The 14795-nt window shown below is 42.6% G+C and overlaps 1 protein-coding gene across 2 annotated transcripts in view; it reads left to right on the forward strand.

The window, feature by feature from the left end:
* tbc1d16 (TBC1 domain family, member 16) overlaps window positions 1–14795 on the forward strand; it is a 44449-nt gene that overhangs the window by 4615 nt on the left and 25039 nt on the right. For both annotated transcript variants that reach the window (XM_063190594.1, XM_063190586.1), the window contains exons 3-6: window positions 2860–3388; window positions 11567–11758; window positions 13498–13645; window positions 14551–14715. In XM_063190594.1, coding sequence (XP_063046664.1) covers window positions 2860–3388; window positions 11567–11758; window positions 13498–13645; window positions 14551–14715 — 1034 coding nt within the window. The remainder of the gene's footprint in view (window positions 1–2859; window positions 3389–11566; window positions 11759–13497; window positions 13646–14550; window positions 14716–14795) is intronic.

Below are 14795 nucleotides of genomic sequence, written 5' to 3' on the forward strand. Positions count from 1 at the left end.
GCCCCCCACAAGGTCTGAACAAAATGAAAACAGGTTTGCTATCTGTGGCCTTGCATAATTTGCAGTCACTTACACTTCAGGTTGAGGATATCTCTCCTCTGCATTCACATGAGATTGAAACCTTTTTTAAAACAGTCTGATAAATAGACCACCATAAGGCTACTAAGAAATAGAGAAGCAAATATCCGCTTGTTTCACACCCAATACTTTGGACAATGTGCTGTTCGCGGTTTTGCAGATTCTATGTTCGTCCCCTTTACTGGAAGGAATTCGAAAAACTGTCCCTAAGTGACTTTTAATTGAATACCCCTGCACTAGACCATGGCTGCCCTCAACTCACCTGCCCACCGGGGGTTTTGAAGGGGGTTTCTACATTCTGTAGATTTGCTTCCTGTAGCCTATCTGCCCTTATAAAGTGCTAGACAAAGTATGTTTGTGGGATGATGATGAAGGTAAAATCCAAAATAGGGTCTACAAAATTAGGGCACAGACCAAAATAAATGCTCATGCGGGTTGTCTTGCCTGCATCAGAGGCATTTTAAAACAATGCCTGCTCGTTCTGCTCATGTCCATGTCCATGTTACGGTTCACACTGAAGACACTAAAACGCTATGCCCAAGATGGATTACTAGTTGGAAAATACATTGGTAATAATGAAGAAATATGAGTGAAGAAAAAAGTGTTGGATACCATCATAGTAAGCTGAAGTTGTGGTGTGGTGGTTGTGGTGGCAAATTGTGAACATTGAAGAAACAGCTGTGGCTTTCATGGCAAACTTCATGCTGTCATGAAATGACCGTATATCGCTAACAGAAATGAGAGTGAGCTGAAAGTTTAGTCATCTGACTAATGGCGTCTGTGGTGATTCAGGACATACTACGTACATACATACAGGTATGACGTAAGTGAGCTATCATGCTGTGTTCTGTACTCTTTGTGTCATACCGTGAAGGGAGTGCAGACTCCATAATGTACCATTGTCAGTCAGCCGAGAGGGATCCTCTACTGTCGTCAGGCTGGCTAGTTTACGTCATAAGCAAACATCAGAGTAACGCAAAATGAAGAGTCCAAAGGTCAGATAGGTGGGAATTACGCTACTGTGCCCCTTGGTGTCTTGGCTGTTATGGCATACCTTCTTTATGATGTGGTGCTGAGGAAATTAGACTGTCAAAGACTTTTGGGACCTACAGTAGATCTATCAATTCAACTGGAACTGAGCCTCCCCTGTGGTGATCTCTTATCAATTAAGCATATTTTGCTCTGCTCTTAGAAGGAAAAGACAACAGTTTTTTTTAAAGAAGACACTATGTTTGGTATTTTTAATAAGGTTCCACCATTAAAGGTTTTGAACTTTTTAAAATGTATTGATGTGACCAAACTTATTTAATGTATTTTATTTATTCAATTATTTATATCATTGTTGATTTTTGATATGAAGTGAATTTTATTACCTGTACTGGCCATGAAATAACCACAGCTGCATAATTGGCCATAAATGTAAACAAACAAAAGATCTATCAATTCAAAGGCAAAATGAAGTTCTTCCTTCCAAATACCATTATGTGTATTATAGTCAACTATCTCCATATAGATTATTAGATAAAAGTTGAATCCTACGTATTTAAAAAAGAAGGAGCCCCAATGGCACATTGACCTGAAAACTTGAAAATAACAGTCCACTCATGGTTAAAGCCACTACGAATTTTCTGAAAATGGTTACACTGTAGGTGTTATTGATCATTGCTGTAAGGGCATAGAGCATAACAAAATGTTTGCTTTTACTGCAGTCACTTACAGAATGTTACTTTTATGACCACTTACCATGAACTATCCCCCTTAAATAGGTCCATATATTTTTAATGTCAGTGAAGTCTTTTGGGGCGTGGAATATTCATATTATGTGTTTATAAACACTGAAGTAGATGTTGAACAATGCTTTAGTTTATTGCCGTGTTAAAGCAAAATCGTTTTGTTTTTTACATTACGTTACATTTAGCAGACGCCTTTGACCAAAGCAGCTTATAAGGAGGAAATTCAAGCAAGCACAGAGAAGGGGGTCAGCGCAGCAAAGTGCAGCAGTATACAAGTAATTAGTAGCAAAATTTAGATAATAAACAAAGACATCTAGGCACATATGGTAAAAGAAGATGTAGCATGAAAATATAGATGCATAAAAAAGTGTTAAAAAGGAATTTAGTTACATAAAAGACGACGACACAAAATACACAAAAAAATCACAAGAGCACCCACTTTGTAATTGTGTAAACCAGAAACAAATCATTTCCAAATAGTTTGTTATAGGTAGTTGCTGACAGTTGGTGAGTTAAATTCTGTGGTTTCTTTGCTGTAGAAATAGATTATGTTTTAGCTAATATCCTGTTTTAACCCCATGTTTACCCAGTGGAGGTACTTGTACAGTACATTGTCAAGGCAGAAACCACAAAGTAATAGCAAAATCTTCAAGGCAATTATTATATGTTCAATTATCTCACAAATGATGCCTTCTATCCGATCCTTCAAATAATTCAGAGCTGATTGCAAATTTGTGGGGGCTTGATTACTCCCTGAACATGTGCCCTCTCTTTTTTAACTAATTTCCCATTCTTCCATTGCAATTAACATGTGTGTTGATATCCACTTCACCTCAGGAAACACAATGCATCCTCTGACAAACACAGTGCTGTCAACATTCCTGTGTCTCACATCATAACAAATCATTATGGAACTGTTCCATTGGTACATGACATAATGTAATATGACACATACAGCAGACCTCAAGCTGTCAAACTTCATTTTGCATTCCTTTCACACCTTCTGTGTCTGACCCCATTGACCCCCACCCTGCGCCCCCCACCCCAGGCTACCTGTGTGTCCACATGGAGAAGGACGAGGCCCTGGGCTCCACACTCATCCTGACCTGGGTGCCCAACTCCCGCATCGCGCGGCAGGACGAGGAGGCTCTGCGCTACATCACCCCGGAGAGCTCCCCCGTGCGCCGACACCCCCGCCGACGGCCCCGTAGGCCCCCACGACAACCCCCACCCGCCCCCGAGGAGCAGGAGGAGGAGGGGCTGGTGGGGCTTGGCGAGGAGGTGGTAGAGGGGGGTCGGGAGGCGGAGGGCAGCAGCATGGGTCCCTCGCCCTCTCCTTCCCCCCAGCAGAATCACGGGCACCTCCAGCTGCATCCTAATCATCAGAACCAGCAGCAGCAGCATCAGCAGCAGGAGGAAGGGGACGAGGGCTCCTGTGAGCTCTCTGCCGATGAGGTCAGCAGGGACAGCACGCTGGGCTCCGACTCGGACACCTTCTCCTCGCCCTTCTGCCTGTCGCCCGTCAGCGAGGCGCTGGGAGAGAGCGCCGGACCCGTGTTCTTGGATAGCGAGGGCAGGTGAGTTGGGGGACCTTGTGATGAGTTGGGGACAGTGTGGGCAATTAAGATGGGGACAGTGAGGGCAGGTGAGTTGGGGGACAGTTTGGTGAGTTGGGGGCTGTGTGGTGAGTTGATGGGGACAATGAGGTGAGTTGGGGAGCAATGCAGGCAGGTGAGTTGGGGTCAGTTTGGTGAGTTGGGGACAGTTTGGTGAGTTGGGGGACAGTTTGGTGAGTTGGAGACATTGAGGTGAGTTGGGGACAGTGTGGTGAGTTGGGGGACAGTTTGGTGAGTTGGAGACATTGAGGTGAGTTGGGGACAGTGAGGGCAGGTGAGGTTTGGGACAGTGAAGTGAGTAGTAACATTTTGATAATGAATAGTTCAGATTGACGGGAACAGTTAGTTTTGCACTTTTCCACACTTCAAAAAGTCATTGCACAGCAACATTTTTTTTATTGCACAAATGCTTTCGGCGTGTGCCTTCTTCAGTGTGCAAAGAACACACTGCATACTGAAGAAGGCACACGCCGAAACGCATCTGTGCAATATAAAACACAACTATGCGGCCTCCTTCTTGAAAGATTGAATTGAACATTTGGGCCAGCACCCTCAGAGGTTTAAATAATTAAGAGTGACGCCTGCTCCAAGAAGAAGATTGAAACAGTTTACAACAGTTTATTCCTTTTCACAACATACAACCCCAATTCCAAAAACGTTGGGACACTTGGTAAATTGTTAATAAAAACACAATCCGCACACAACTTGTGGACAGAGACAGGCAAACCTGTAGGAAGCTGTGAGAGGCCAGGTCAGTTGGGTATCTTTCAAATGCCTTTGTATATACAAAGCAACAATTAGTCAGGGCACTGGTCCAATGATGTGCATGCACTAGCCTGGTGAATCAGCGCCACCCGCTGGACGGCAAAATATTTGAAATATTTGAAAGTCAATGCATCCGTGTAGCATGCTACATGCTACAGTGATCCATTGACTTTCACAAGCTTAGCGTCATACTTCCTCTTTTAACTTGTCTTAAAGCAAGACAATGCTTAACATGAAAAATAAGACACTTTACCACCTTTATAAACCCCAGCCAACGATTTCAACTGTATTAAGCCCCAAATTAGTGGCATACCCCTTTAACAGTTTTTACCACACCACAAAGAACTGGCAATAACCAGGCTGCCCAGTCTGACATACCTGTAAATGCAATATCCAGTGTGGCGTCACCATCACATTGTAGTAGCTGGACTCAGGCCACTTATGCATGTTGTAATTGGTCAAACACTTTCCTTCTCCAGAAGCAGGAGGCAGAACAGTGATGCAGATCAAGTCAAGTAGGTTTTATTGTCAATTTCTTTACATGCACTGGTCATACAAAGAATTTGAAATTACATTTCTTGCTTTCCCATACAGACATAGACTAATTAAGGTAAGGACATAGACAGTATAGACATAGACAGTACTTATACATGGACTTAAGACAGTATGGACATAGACAGTGCTCATACAGACATTTAAAGTGCAAGACTGGACAACAGAAGACTTGTAGAGGACATACATTAAGAGGTATTTGTTGTGTTTTTGTGCTTTTCCTAAAAAAAAGTCCTTTATAGCGTTCTGACATGGTAATAGTAGCATTTTGAAGAAAATAAATATAAAAAGGTCTGTCAAGTACACCAGCAGCAGTGTGTGTGTGTGTGTGTGTGTGTGTGATTTGCATCTTGTCAGCATATTGGGTCCATTTTGTGATTAATTGTTCCAAATATCGCCCCAATTACACATTTACCCTACCCTGAACTACTGAACAACTATTTTATAAGAAGGGTGAAACGAGAACATATTAAAGATATCAAATTTGTTTTTCTTTTTCATGCTATAGTGAGAACCTTTTGGTGTATAGAACTGATCAGAGATTTAACATAGACAGTGAACTATGCAACATATGTCGGTCGACATCAATCAGAGAAGATATCAAATTGAAATTGGTATGAAATGCTGTAATACAAATGCAACTTTATACTGGGCTGCTTTTGATTGGCTTTGATTGGCAACAGTTCAAAGCCTCTGATAGGCCAGCATTTGCCACACATTATGATGGTAAAAATCAATCAATTGAACAATCAGTATGTATAGTATTTGGGTCAATGATGTTATAGTGGTAGCACACGTCAGGCTTGTGCAACCACAGCTCATGCCTCTCTATTGTATGTTTCTTTTGTTTAGTGGATTATCCCAGGAGCATACTCATTGCAGTACATAACTAATTACTAATTAATTCATGGGCAGTAGCTGTGGTTGTACAACCTGACGTCTGGGCCTATAAAAACATCATTGACCCATTTATACAACAGAATTTCACTACAGACTTCAAGTTGACTCCAAGTGCGTTACATTTAAACACACATTCACACACCGTCTGTGGACACTGCCATGCAAGGTGCCAAAGTCCAGGGCTACTTGCTAAAATGTGACGGATGTGACAAAATGAGAAGCTGGTACAAAGGTTTCAAGCTTGTGAAAATAATTGGCGCCTTAGAACTTAGAGAGAAATGTCCTGCACACTGACCATTTCAGTCACTCATTTATTTTCCGTACCTACAATGTTTCGGTCCTAGACCTTCAAGCCGTTATGAGCTAAAATGATCATGGTGATTGATTGATCAGTCAACTCTGTGGTCCTCCTTGTACAAGGTCTTGATAACTAGAGTAATCAGGCGTGTGGAGGGAGGAAATGGGGAAAGAATGGGAACTCCCAGAGTGCTGTAGATGTTTTTGTTGGTCCGTTGTATGAAAAGCTCTTTGACAGGGATTTTCTTTTTTTTTTGGGCTGGTGTCCCCTAATGGAGCGGATCATTTGCCAATGACCCCCTCATGTCTGCACCCTACTTTAGTTAGAGCAATTGTTTTTTAACTGTCATTTTAATGGAAACGTAAGGGCTACCGGTATGTAGGAACAATTTGTCTTAACCCATTGATGCTGGCTGTTGCGTTGCGCAGCATTGGCCCTGACGCCTGGAGCTGCATGATGCAACTTTCAGGGTCATGAGATTTGAGACATTATTTTATTAAAAATCTTGGTATGTTAGAGCTGAATGAACACACTCTAATTTAAGATGAGGGTCTTGGCGTTTAAATGCAACTTAATGCATTTTTTTATGTATTTCAGAAGCTGAGATATTTAGGTTTTTAGAGGCTCAGGGCAAGTTTTCTTTAATGGGCCTTAGGCATTCAGCAGCCTTTTTTGCAGGTGCTTTAGGCGTCAATGGGTCAATGCGACAGCACTGTGACGGCAAGCACGGGTCGCAAGGAGATCAGTGCCACCAGTAGGGGTAGTTAAATGTGCATTGCATTGTAAGCATTGCATTGCATTGCATTGTAAGTATTGCATTGCATTGCATTGTCAGTAACTTTTCCGTGGACCCCACTTTGAGAACCCCTGCTGTATAAAACCCAGCGTGCTTATCTCCTCCGGAGTGCTCCACTTTCTGTTCCTGTTTGTGCACATGATGTTTTGGTTTTGCAAGCCCGTCTGATCAAAGTTATGTAAAACCCTTGTGTGGTTAGGTCAGCACTCAGCACCAAAGCATGCACATCATCGCAGTTCAGGGACAAGGCACAGTTCTTCGATTCTGTTGCCTCAAAACTCTTTGGATAAAGTTTTAGATGAATAAAGTCAGTCTTCCCTTGCATTGCAGCTGTTATAGCTGTGACAAATTTGATATTTTGCTCAGCATGAGGTTTTCTTGTTTCCCTAGGGTGCCCAATAACACAAGATGAAATACTATATAACTGGTTTGATATGCTGTAAAGGACAATAGTTACAAACCAAGGTCCCCAACAGAATATTGGTCTGGAAAGTCTGTTGCAACCACATCATTTGAATATTATGTAAAATATAAATACTACAATACATATACACTTTGGAGTTTCTTTTGCCTTAAGACATGTAAAAGTTTTTATCTTTTACCTGACATGTTTCGACGGTGTACTTCCGTCTTCATCAGAGGGTCACTGTGATGTTGATGAGTGACGTGCTTTAAAAACAGCTGATGTTATTGTGGAGGTGTTTTTAAAGCACGTCACTCATCAACATCACAGTGACCCTCTGATGAAGACGGAAGTACACCGTCGAAACATGTCAGGTAAAAGATAAAAACTTTTACATGTCTTAAGGCAAAAGAAACTCCAAAGTGTTTAAGTTAAACAGTTAGACATAATGAACTTAATACATACAATACATATAAATCAGAGGAAATTAGATTAGTTTAGTAGTTTCATGCCTGTGAGGCGGTGTCATCTGGTGCGTGTATGTAATGTCAACATTTAACCACAAGAGGGAGTTGAAGAACAGAGCCAGCTAAGGCTCAAAGCTCACTACAGATCAGGTGATCAATCCTTGTAGAGATGTCGTCTGTATCCCTGTTGGCAACATACAGATTAGAGACTCACCCTCCTCACGCTATCCCCTCTCTCTCTCTCTCTCTCTCTCTCTCTCTCTCTCTCTCTCTCTCTCTCTCTCTCTCTCTCTCTCTCTCTCGGCTAGGACGAGTAACACCAAATTGTCGTGATTTTCACCAAAGAGTATCCAAACACTAGTTCTACATGTAATTAATAATTGGATATACTGGGTGCAAATGGGCATCACTGGTCCTTGCAAGGCTAGGACACTTCACTTTGAGAAATGCCCACTATGTACGTCTCTCTTTCAGTGCATTCCGGCATATCTCTTTCCCATTCAAAGCAAAATGTTATTTAGTGTGTATAAACGGCTGAGCCCCAGAACCTGTGTCTGACTTGGGGGAACAACATTGTTATGATTTGTGTTTTGTCAGGATCCGTAACGGACACAAGTGCAGCCAAATGGCAGTTGGGTGGAGCACTTGGAGCGGAGTTCTCTTTTCAGGCCTCTTTCCATAAACCTCTATGACTCTGGCCTTCTCTCTCTCTCTCTCTCTCTCTCTCTCTCTCTCTCTCTCTCTCTCTCTCTCTCTCTCTCTCTCTCTCGCCCCCCTATTCCCTCCCTCTTTCCTAATATCTTGTTTCATTCATCGGAACCCCAGTTTCTCTGAGGGACATTATTATCCAGAGTTGTCATTCCTCTGCCTTGTGTCATTCTTTATCTGTCTTTCTTTTGTAACTTGTTTTGTGTGGTCAGATTTTTGCGGTTGTTGTTGAACGTCTGCCCCCTCAGACTTGGCAGGGAGCCGACAAAAGGAGGAGATGTCTGGGGATCTGATGTTTAATTGACAACATGAGAGGCTGTGGAACTGTGGACTTGTCATATTGAATTTGTGTCTTTGTGTGTGTGTGTGTGTGTGTGCGTGTGCGTGTGCGTCTGTGCATGCGTATGCATATGCGCGTGCGCGTGCGCATATACTGTACGTACATACTGTATGTGTAGGCGTGCACATGCAAGCTCAGACATGTACGCAGAAGACGATGAAATCGAGAGAGAGAGGAAATTGATTCATTTTTTGAAAACCCGAATGAGTCTGCAAAATCAAAATGACTGAAAAGAAACCTCCTTCCATAGTCTTTTAGTTCTGTTCTTTTTTTTCCATTTTGAATCTGCTCAGCTTATCCAAATATTGTCGCAATATATTTAAAGCAATTAGTGACTCACTTTTACTGGACAGACTCAGTGTTTGGCCAAAGTCACTAGAGGTAGGTGGGTGTATTTCATGTGAACTCCAACTCCAACGCTCTTTTGCCGCTTTACTGGAAAAGTCCTCAATGCAGCCTTCCCGCTGCTGGCCTGACATGCAGAGGCTTATTAACCAAGAGGACATGGAAGAGTCTGGTTCCAATTTGCAATGAAATCAATCTCGATCTGTAATAGGGACATTTTTGCCTCTTTTCCAAAGAGCTGATGTACTGTTTTTGTATTATTATTTATCTTGTACATGTGGACGGTGAGTGGGTGGGTGGTTTTTCGTTCAGTAACTCTGAACAATATCAAACAGTGATGGAATCATCAGCTCAGTTACACATTCCCCGTATACTCAGAAGGAGAGGGGCTTTCTCCTGTAGTCTTTAGACATCTGAATATGCCACTGGACCTGCATGTGTGTGAAGGCTGTCATTCATTTGTGTCTTGTTATCCAAAGTTACTGGGCTTCTTTTTTGAGCCATTTTAAGTCTTTGAAATGGTGCACAGCCTGATACCTGTACTCAGCACTGCCCATGATCAAGAGAAAGCATCTAATACTGTGTGTGCTTACAGTTCTCAGCCAGTAGTAGAGTAGAGAGGAGTAGAGTAACTTTATGTATCCCAAAGGAAATGAAGACAGTGGATTATGGCAGTATTCAAGAGGTGTTTACATGTTAAATGGAGACCATATTTACTCCTAACCTGACTCTCAGTCTGGAGGACCGTCGGATTCGTCCTGCTCTCAAACCAAAAGGCAGAAGAGCCCCTCAGGATCGTGGTATTTTCAGAGATGTAGCGTAGTCAAAATTTGAATGCTGTGGGGGAAAGGGGGGAAAATAAGTGAAATGCAACAGTTGTGTCAGCAACAATGGCCGCTCGCATGGACTTCATAAGGAACTGGGGCCTTAGTCAGGGAGGAGGGAATTACGAACTGTTCCTCAGGGGTGCCATGGTAGTGGCATAAAACCTTCGGTCCCTTGTAAGAAAGGTGAATATGCAGAGGAACTACATCTTTCAGAATGACAATTACCCTAAGCACACGCCTAAATCAACAAAGGCTTCACCAGAACAAGATTTTTGGATTTGGCCTGAGCAAGTTCAGACCCATATCCCATCGCATAACTGTTGGGTGATCTCAGGAGGACTATGCCCAGAAGATGCATTCTCACAACTTATCAGATTGGCGTGCTTTTGCAAAGAGGAGTGGACAATATTGGCACATCAACATGCTGATAGACTCTTACCCAAAAAGACAGAGTACTGTAATAAAAGCCAAAGCTGCTGCAACAAAGTATTCGTTTAAGGGTGTGCATATTATGCAACCACGTTCATTTTTTTATTTTCTGTTTTTCTAAAGATTTGAGTTCTCAATTGCATTGTACAAGTTAATGGTTTAGATTGGATTTTTACCTCACAAAACCCTGACATTTGAACAGGGGTGTGTAGGCTTTTTATAGCCACTGTATGACACGGTGTATCAGCGCAGTGTTCCACAGTGCATCCCTCCACACTGCACTTTCGTTCTTTAACTTAAAGGGACACTGTGTGAGATGTTTAGTTGTTTATTTCCAGAATTAATACTGCCCATTCACTAATGTTACCCTTTTCATGAATACTTACCACCACCATCAAGTTCTAAGTATTCATTATGACTGGAAAAATTGCACTTTTCATACATGAAATGTGTGCAAAAATGACTCTACTTGGACCATACTAGAACATATTTGTTTATTGCTAGTAAACTTTCCTGTAAAGATCAAATTTGACAATAGGCAGCTCAGTTTCAATGAGCAGCATAGTTGCAGTACCCTTTTTGACCATTTCCTGCACAGTGTCCCTTTAGAACATGCATTCCACCGTTATTCAAATTAGAGTGTTATAGACTACTACTAGAGCATGCCATGAGACTGTGGCTAGATGTAGGGGGGTGCGGTTGACTGTGTCATCTCACCTCCGTTGACCTTTAGTTTGTAAAAGGTCTGTGGGCTCAGCCATAACAAGCAACTGAAGTGGGAAGCAGGTTGTTTGTTTGGTGTGGACTCAGTTACGGGAAGCATGTTTGCCTCACTCATATTTCACAACCAGTGTATTGCTGAGGTGGGGAGCAGACAGAGACTCAGTGAATAAAATACTGGGAATTAAAATGTTGGTTATTCATTCTAATAACTTTAAACTGTTTTAAATGTAACTATTACACTTGACTTGATAGTGGTGGGTGAACCTTTGCAAGTGAAATACTTGCTAATGGGCACAGAGCTAAAACAAGTATGAAATGGAGTTAGCATTATTCCCATCACATCTCTTAGGAAGCATGCTCATGCCAGACACTTAAGGCTAAGGAGTTTTGGGCCTAACCCTTAGGCCCTACTGGCACGAGCATGGTAACCTTCATAGCTGATATATAGACCTTCCGTGGCCATGTGAGTTATTGTTGTTGGTCTATATTTTTCAAGAAATCAAACATCTGTCATTGTTCATGTTGAATGCTTTAATTTTCGTCCCTTACCTTTTTTGGGCATCCCCGTCTTGTTTGTGTCTTCCAGGGAGATGTGTGACGAGTCCATGACCCACTCGGCCAGCTCTGCCTCCAGTTTAGACAGCCACGCCCCCTCGGAGAGCAGCCAATCACAGGGCACGAGGTGGGAGGAGCAGCAGAAGCTTCTGGCCCTGGAGCAGCTGTGTGGGGTGTTCCGAGTGGACCTGGGCCACATGCGCTCCCTACGCCTCTTCTTCAGGTCAGCAGTGTTGCCATATATGTTGCTTTCCCGCCCAATCGGGCTGCTTAGGATGACAGTCTGCGGGTGAAAAAAAAGTGTGGCTGTTTTTGTGCAGATTTATGGCCATAGATATCAATGGAATTTAGTTCAAATTGGGCAGGATTTACTGCTCCCAGGTGGGTTTTGGGCATTTTTTGGGCTGGAAATCATCACTTACATCTGGCAGGTCAGACACTCTCTGCACCAGTTCTGTCTACATGTCTACATGTGGACTGGGCTCGCATTCCCCTACTGATCTGTCGTAGCATATCTTCAAAAATAGATTTTTAATTGGATTGTAGGCTGATTGTAGCCAGGCCGTGCCCTCCTAGTGACGCAACACCTTCAGCATTGCTACTAGTCAGGTCAAGAGCAATGTAAGCTCTTTCTGAGCTCCCGCAAAATCGGGAACTCCTCCCACTCACCAAGGGAGGTGGGTCAACCATGCCGTTTGGGAAATGTTAATTGTTATGCTCTTGGTCAGACCAAGTCTCCAAGAGATTTGAAAGCAGATGATAATCAGACTTGGCTGATTGTATACTGTGACCCCTGTGTGCCCAAGAATTTAAGCGCAGGATACAAAGACTAGGGGGAGAGTTCGTCTTGTACTTTGCATAAACCAACTATCTGAATTGAAGCTATAGAAACAAATTAATGAATAATATAATATTGCCTGGCCAAGACGTGTAGAGGATTCAGGGTTCTAAGATCTTCGTTTATAACTAACGATCATAAAATACATAAAAATGAGTATAATCTGATGCTGCCATGAAAGGTGAAGTGGCTCTTCTGCCTGAGAGATTAGTGGTAGTCCTCTGGTGGGGAGGGATGTTGACAGGAACCACTCCCTTCCTGCCAATTGCGGTTTCACACCACAGTGGATGACTAGACCTCAATGCAAATGTGTGAACAAGTTATGCTATGACTAACATTGAGAACTTCAACAGCAACTAAAATACTAGAAATTTGGTGTATTTATGCTTGTGGAGTCAAACACACACCCTGCAAGTTTGTGGCTTGCATCTATAAATCGCAAAGAAGTTTGAGACTAAATCTACGTGATGGAAAGTCTTGCTAAATTGTTCAGTGTAGCACCGAAAAACATTGTACAACTGCAAAATTACAGCCCTGTTAATTGTACTGAAAATGTATTAATATCTCACTCTACAAACGTCATTTCTGTGACCTGCACCATTTAGCAAATCAAAAGTTACAGCACAGGCGAAAGTTTGGTCTCATACCCAGTTTTCAATATGCATGTCTGAGTGACATAACTGCTCCTTTAACCAGTTAAGTAGCGAAGTGGTTAGGCTACTTCGATCAACCCTGGTGAGGTTTTCTGGGGAAGAACCAGGGCCAGTCCCTATAATGTAACTAAAGGGGATCCACAAAGGGACATAGTTCCCTATTGGTCGGCCTGGGAATTCCTGTGGTCTGAAAGGGACTTTAAGAGAGATTCTACTGTATGTGTGATGTAATGACCCCAAGTTTTGTTTTCTAATTCATCCAGGTCAAATAGTTAGGTTGTTTAGCTTCAAATGTTACAAGCTACAAAAAGAGGCCCATTTTCCTAAAACTTTTTGACATATTGGGTTGATGTTGGAGGTGTTGCTTTCATTTCTTCACTCCTTTGACATTGAGTCGATGTTGGGTGGTTTTGTTTCTTCACTCCTTTGACATATTGTGTTGGTGTTTGATGCTTATGCTTCCATCTCCAGTGATGAGGCCTGCACTAGTGGGCAGCTGGTCATCGCTAGCCGGGAGAGCCAGTACAAGATCTTGCACTTCCACCACGCTGGACTGGATAAGCTGGCGGAGGTCTTCCAGCAGTGGAAGTTCTGCAGAGAGACCCAGATGAAGGACCAGGTGAGGGTCTTGTTCAGGTCACGGCCACCCTGCATGGGCTGTTTTTACATTCATTTCCCCATTAACTGGTAATACCTCCACCATATTCATCCCATGGTAACTACCCTTTAATCTGCATCGCACTACTGTACTGTACTCTTTTCAGTTTGGAATATGTTTTTTTATGTTTTTTTCATGGTGAGTGGGACCTACTATGTGAGATGAAGGTCTGTGGGGTGAATTAAAGTTACAGCTTTAGTAAAGTTTCATTCATTGCTATACATCTCCACTTTCTTAGTGAAAAAAGTGAAAAAAGAAACAAAAAAGACAAAAATGATCACTGGACAAGATTACAGTATGCTGGAGTGTTTGGTAGCTCACGTACATGTTTGTGTTTTCTAAAGAGTACTGCTGTCATTTTGACACAGACCATTCTTACAGCTGTTAAGTAGAGATACTGTTCACATCTGTGTTCAACATGTAACTGAATTTAAATGAATAAAAACATTGACACGGGCTCAACTATGAAAAGGGCAACAGGAATTAAAAACACAAACCCAGATGAAGGTGGTTTTCACACATTCAGAAAAAGAACAACACCCCTACCTGAGCGCATCCATTAAATTGAGGTGTAAATGAAGGTTGTGATTTGTGTGAATGTTTGAGTTATAATTTGACTTATTCTTTGCTATGATGTGTATTTACAGTATATCAGTAAATAAATAGAAAAACAAGAAAATTCTTCTCTTCTTTTGTCTTTCTGTCTAATTTATCTGTTTCTGTTCTGCACTCACACCTTCTCTTTCTTTCTTTCTTTTTCTCTCTCTCTCTCTCTCTCTCTCTCTCTCTCTCTCTCTCTCTCTCTCTCTCTCTCTCTCTCTCTTTCTCTCTCTCTCTCTCTCCCCCCCCTCTCTCTCTCCCCCCAGGTGTCAGAGGAGAAGTCCTGTATGCAGTTCTCCATCCGCAGGCCCACGCTGCCCTCAGCGGAGATGCACCCTGAGGAGCGGCTGTACCGCCGGCTGGACGTGACCTCCTGGCTGCGCCACCTCAACCACTGCGGACAGGTGGAGGAGGAGTACAAACTACGCAAGGTGAGGAGGAGCATGCAAGCACACACACGCACAAATGGTGTCGGCAAATGGGTCTTCTAAATGGACAGTGACCCAAAGCA

This window comes from Engraulis encrasicolus, chromosome 2 (assembly GCF_034702125.1).
Source record: "Engraulis encrasicolus isolate BLACKSEA-1 chromosome 2, IST_EnEncr_1.0, whole genome shotgun sequence".
Lineage (NCBI taxonomy): Eukaryota > Metazoa > Chordata > Actinopteri > Clupeiformes > Engraulidae > Engraulis > Engraulis encrasicolus.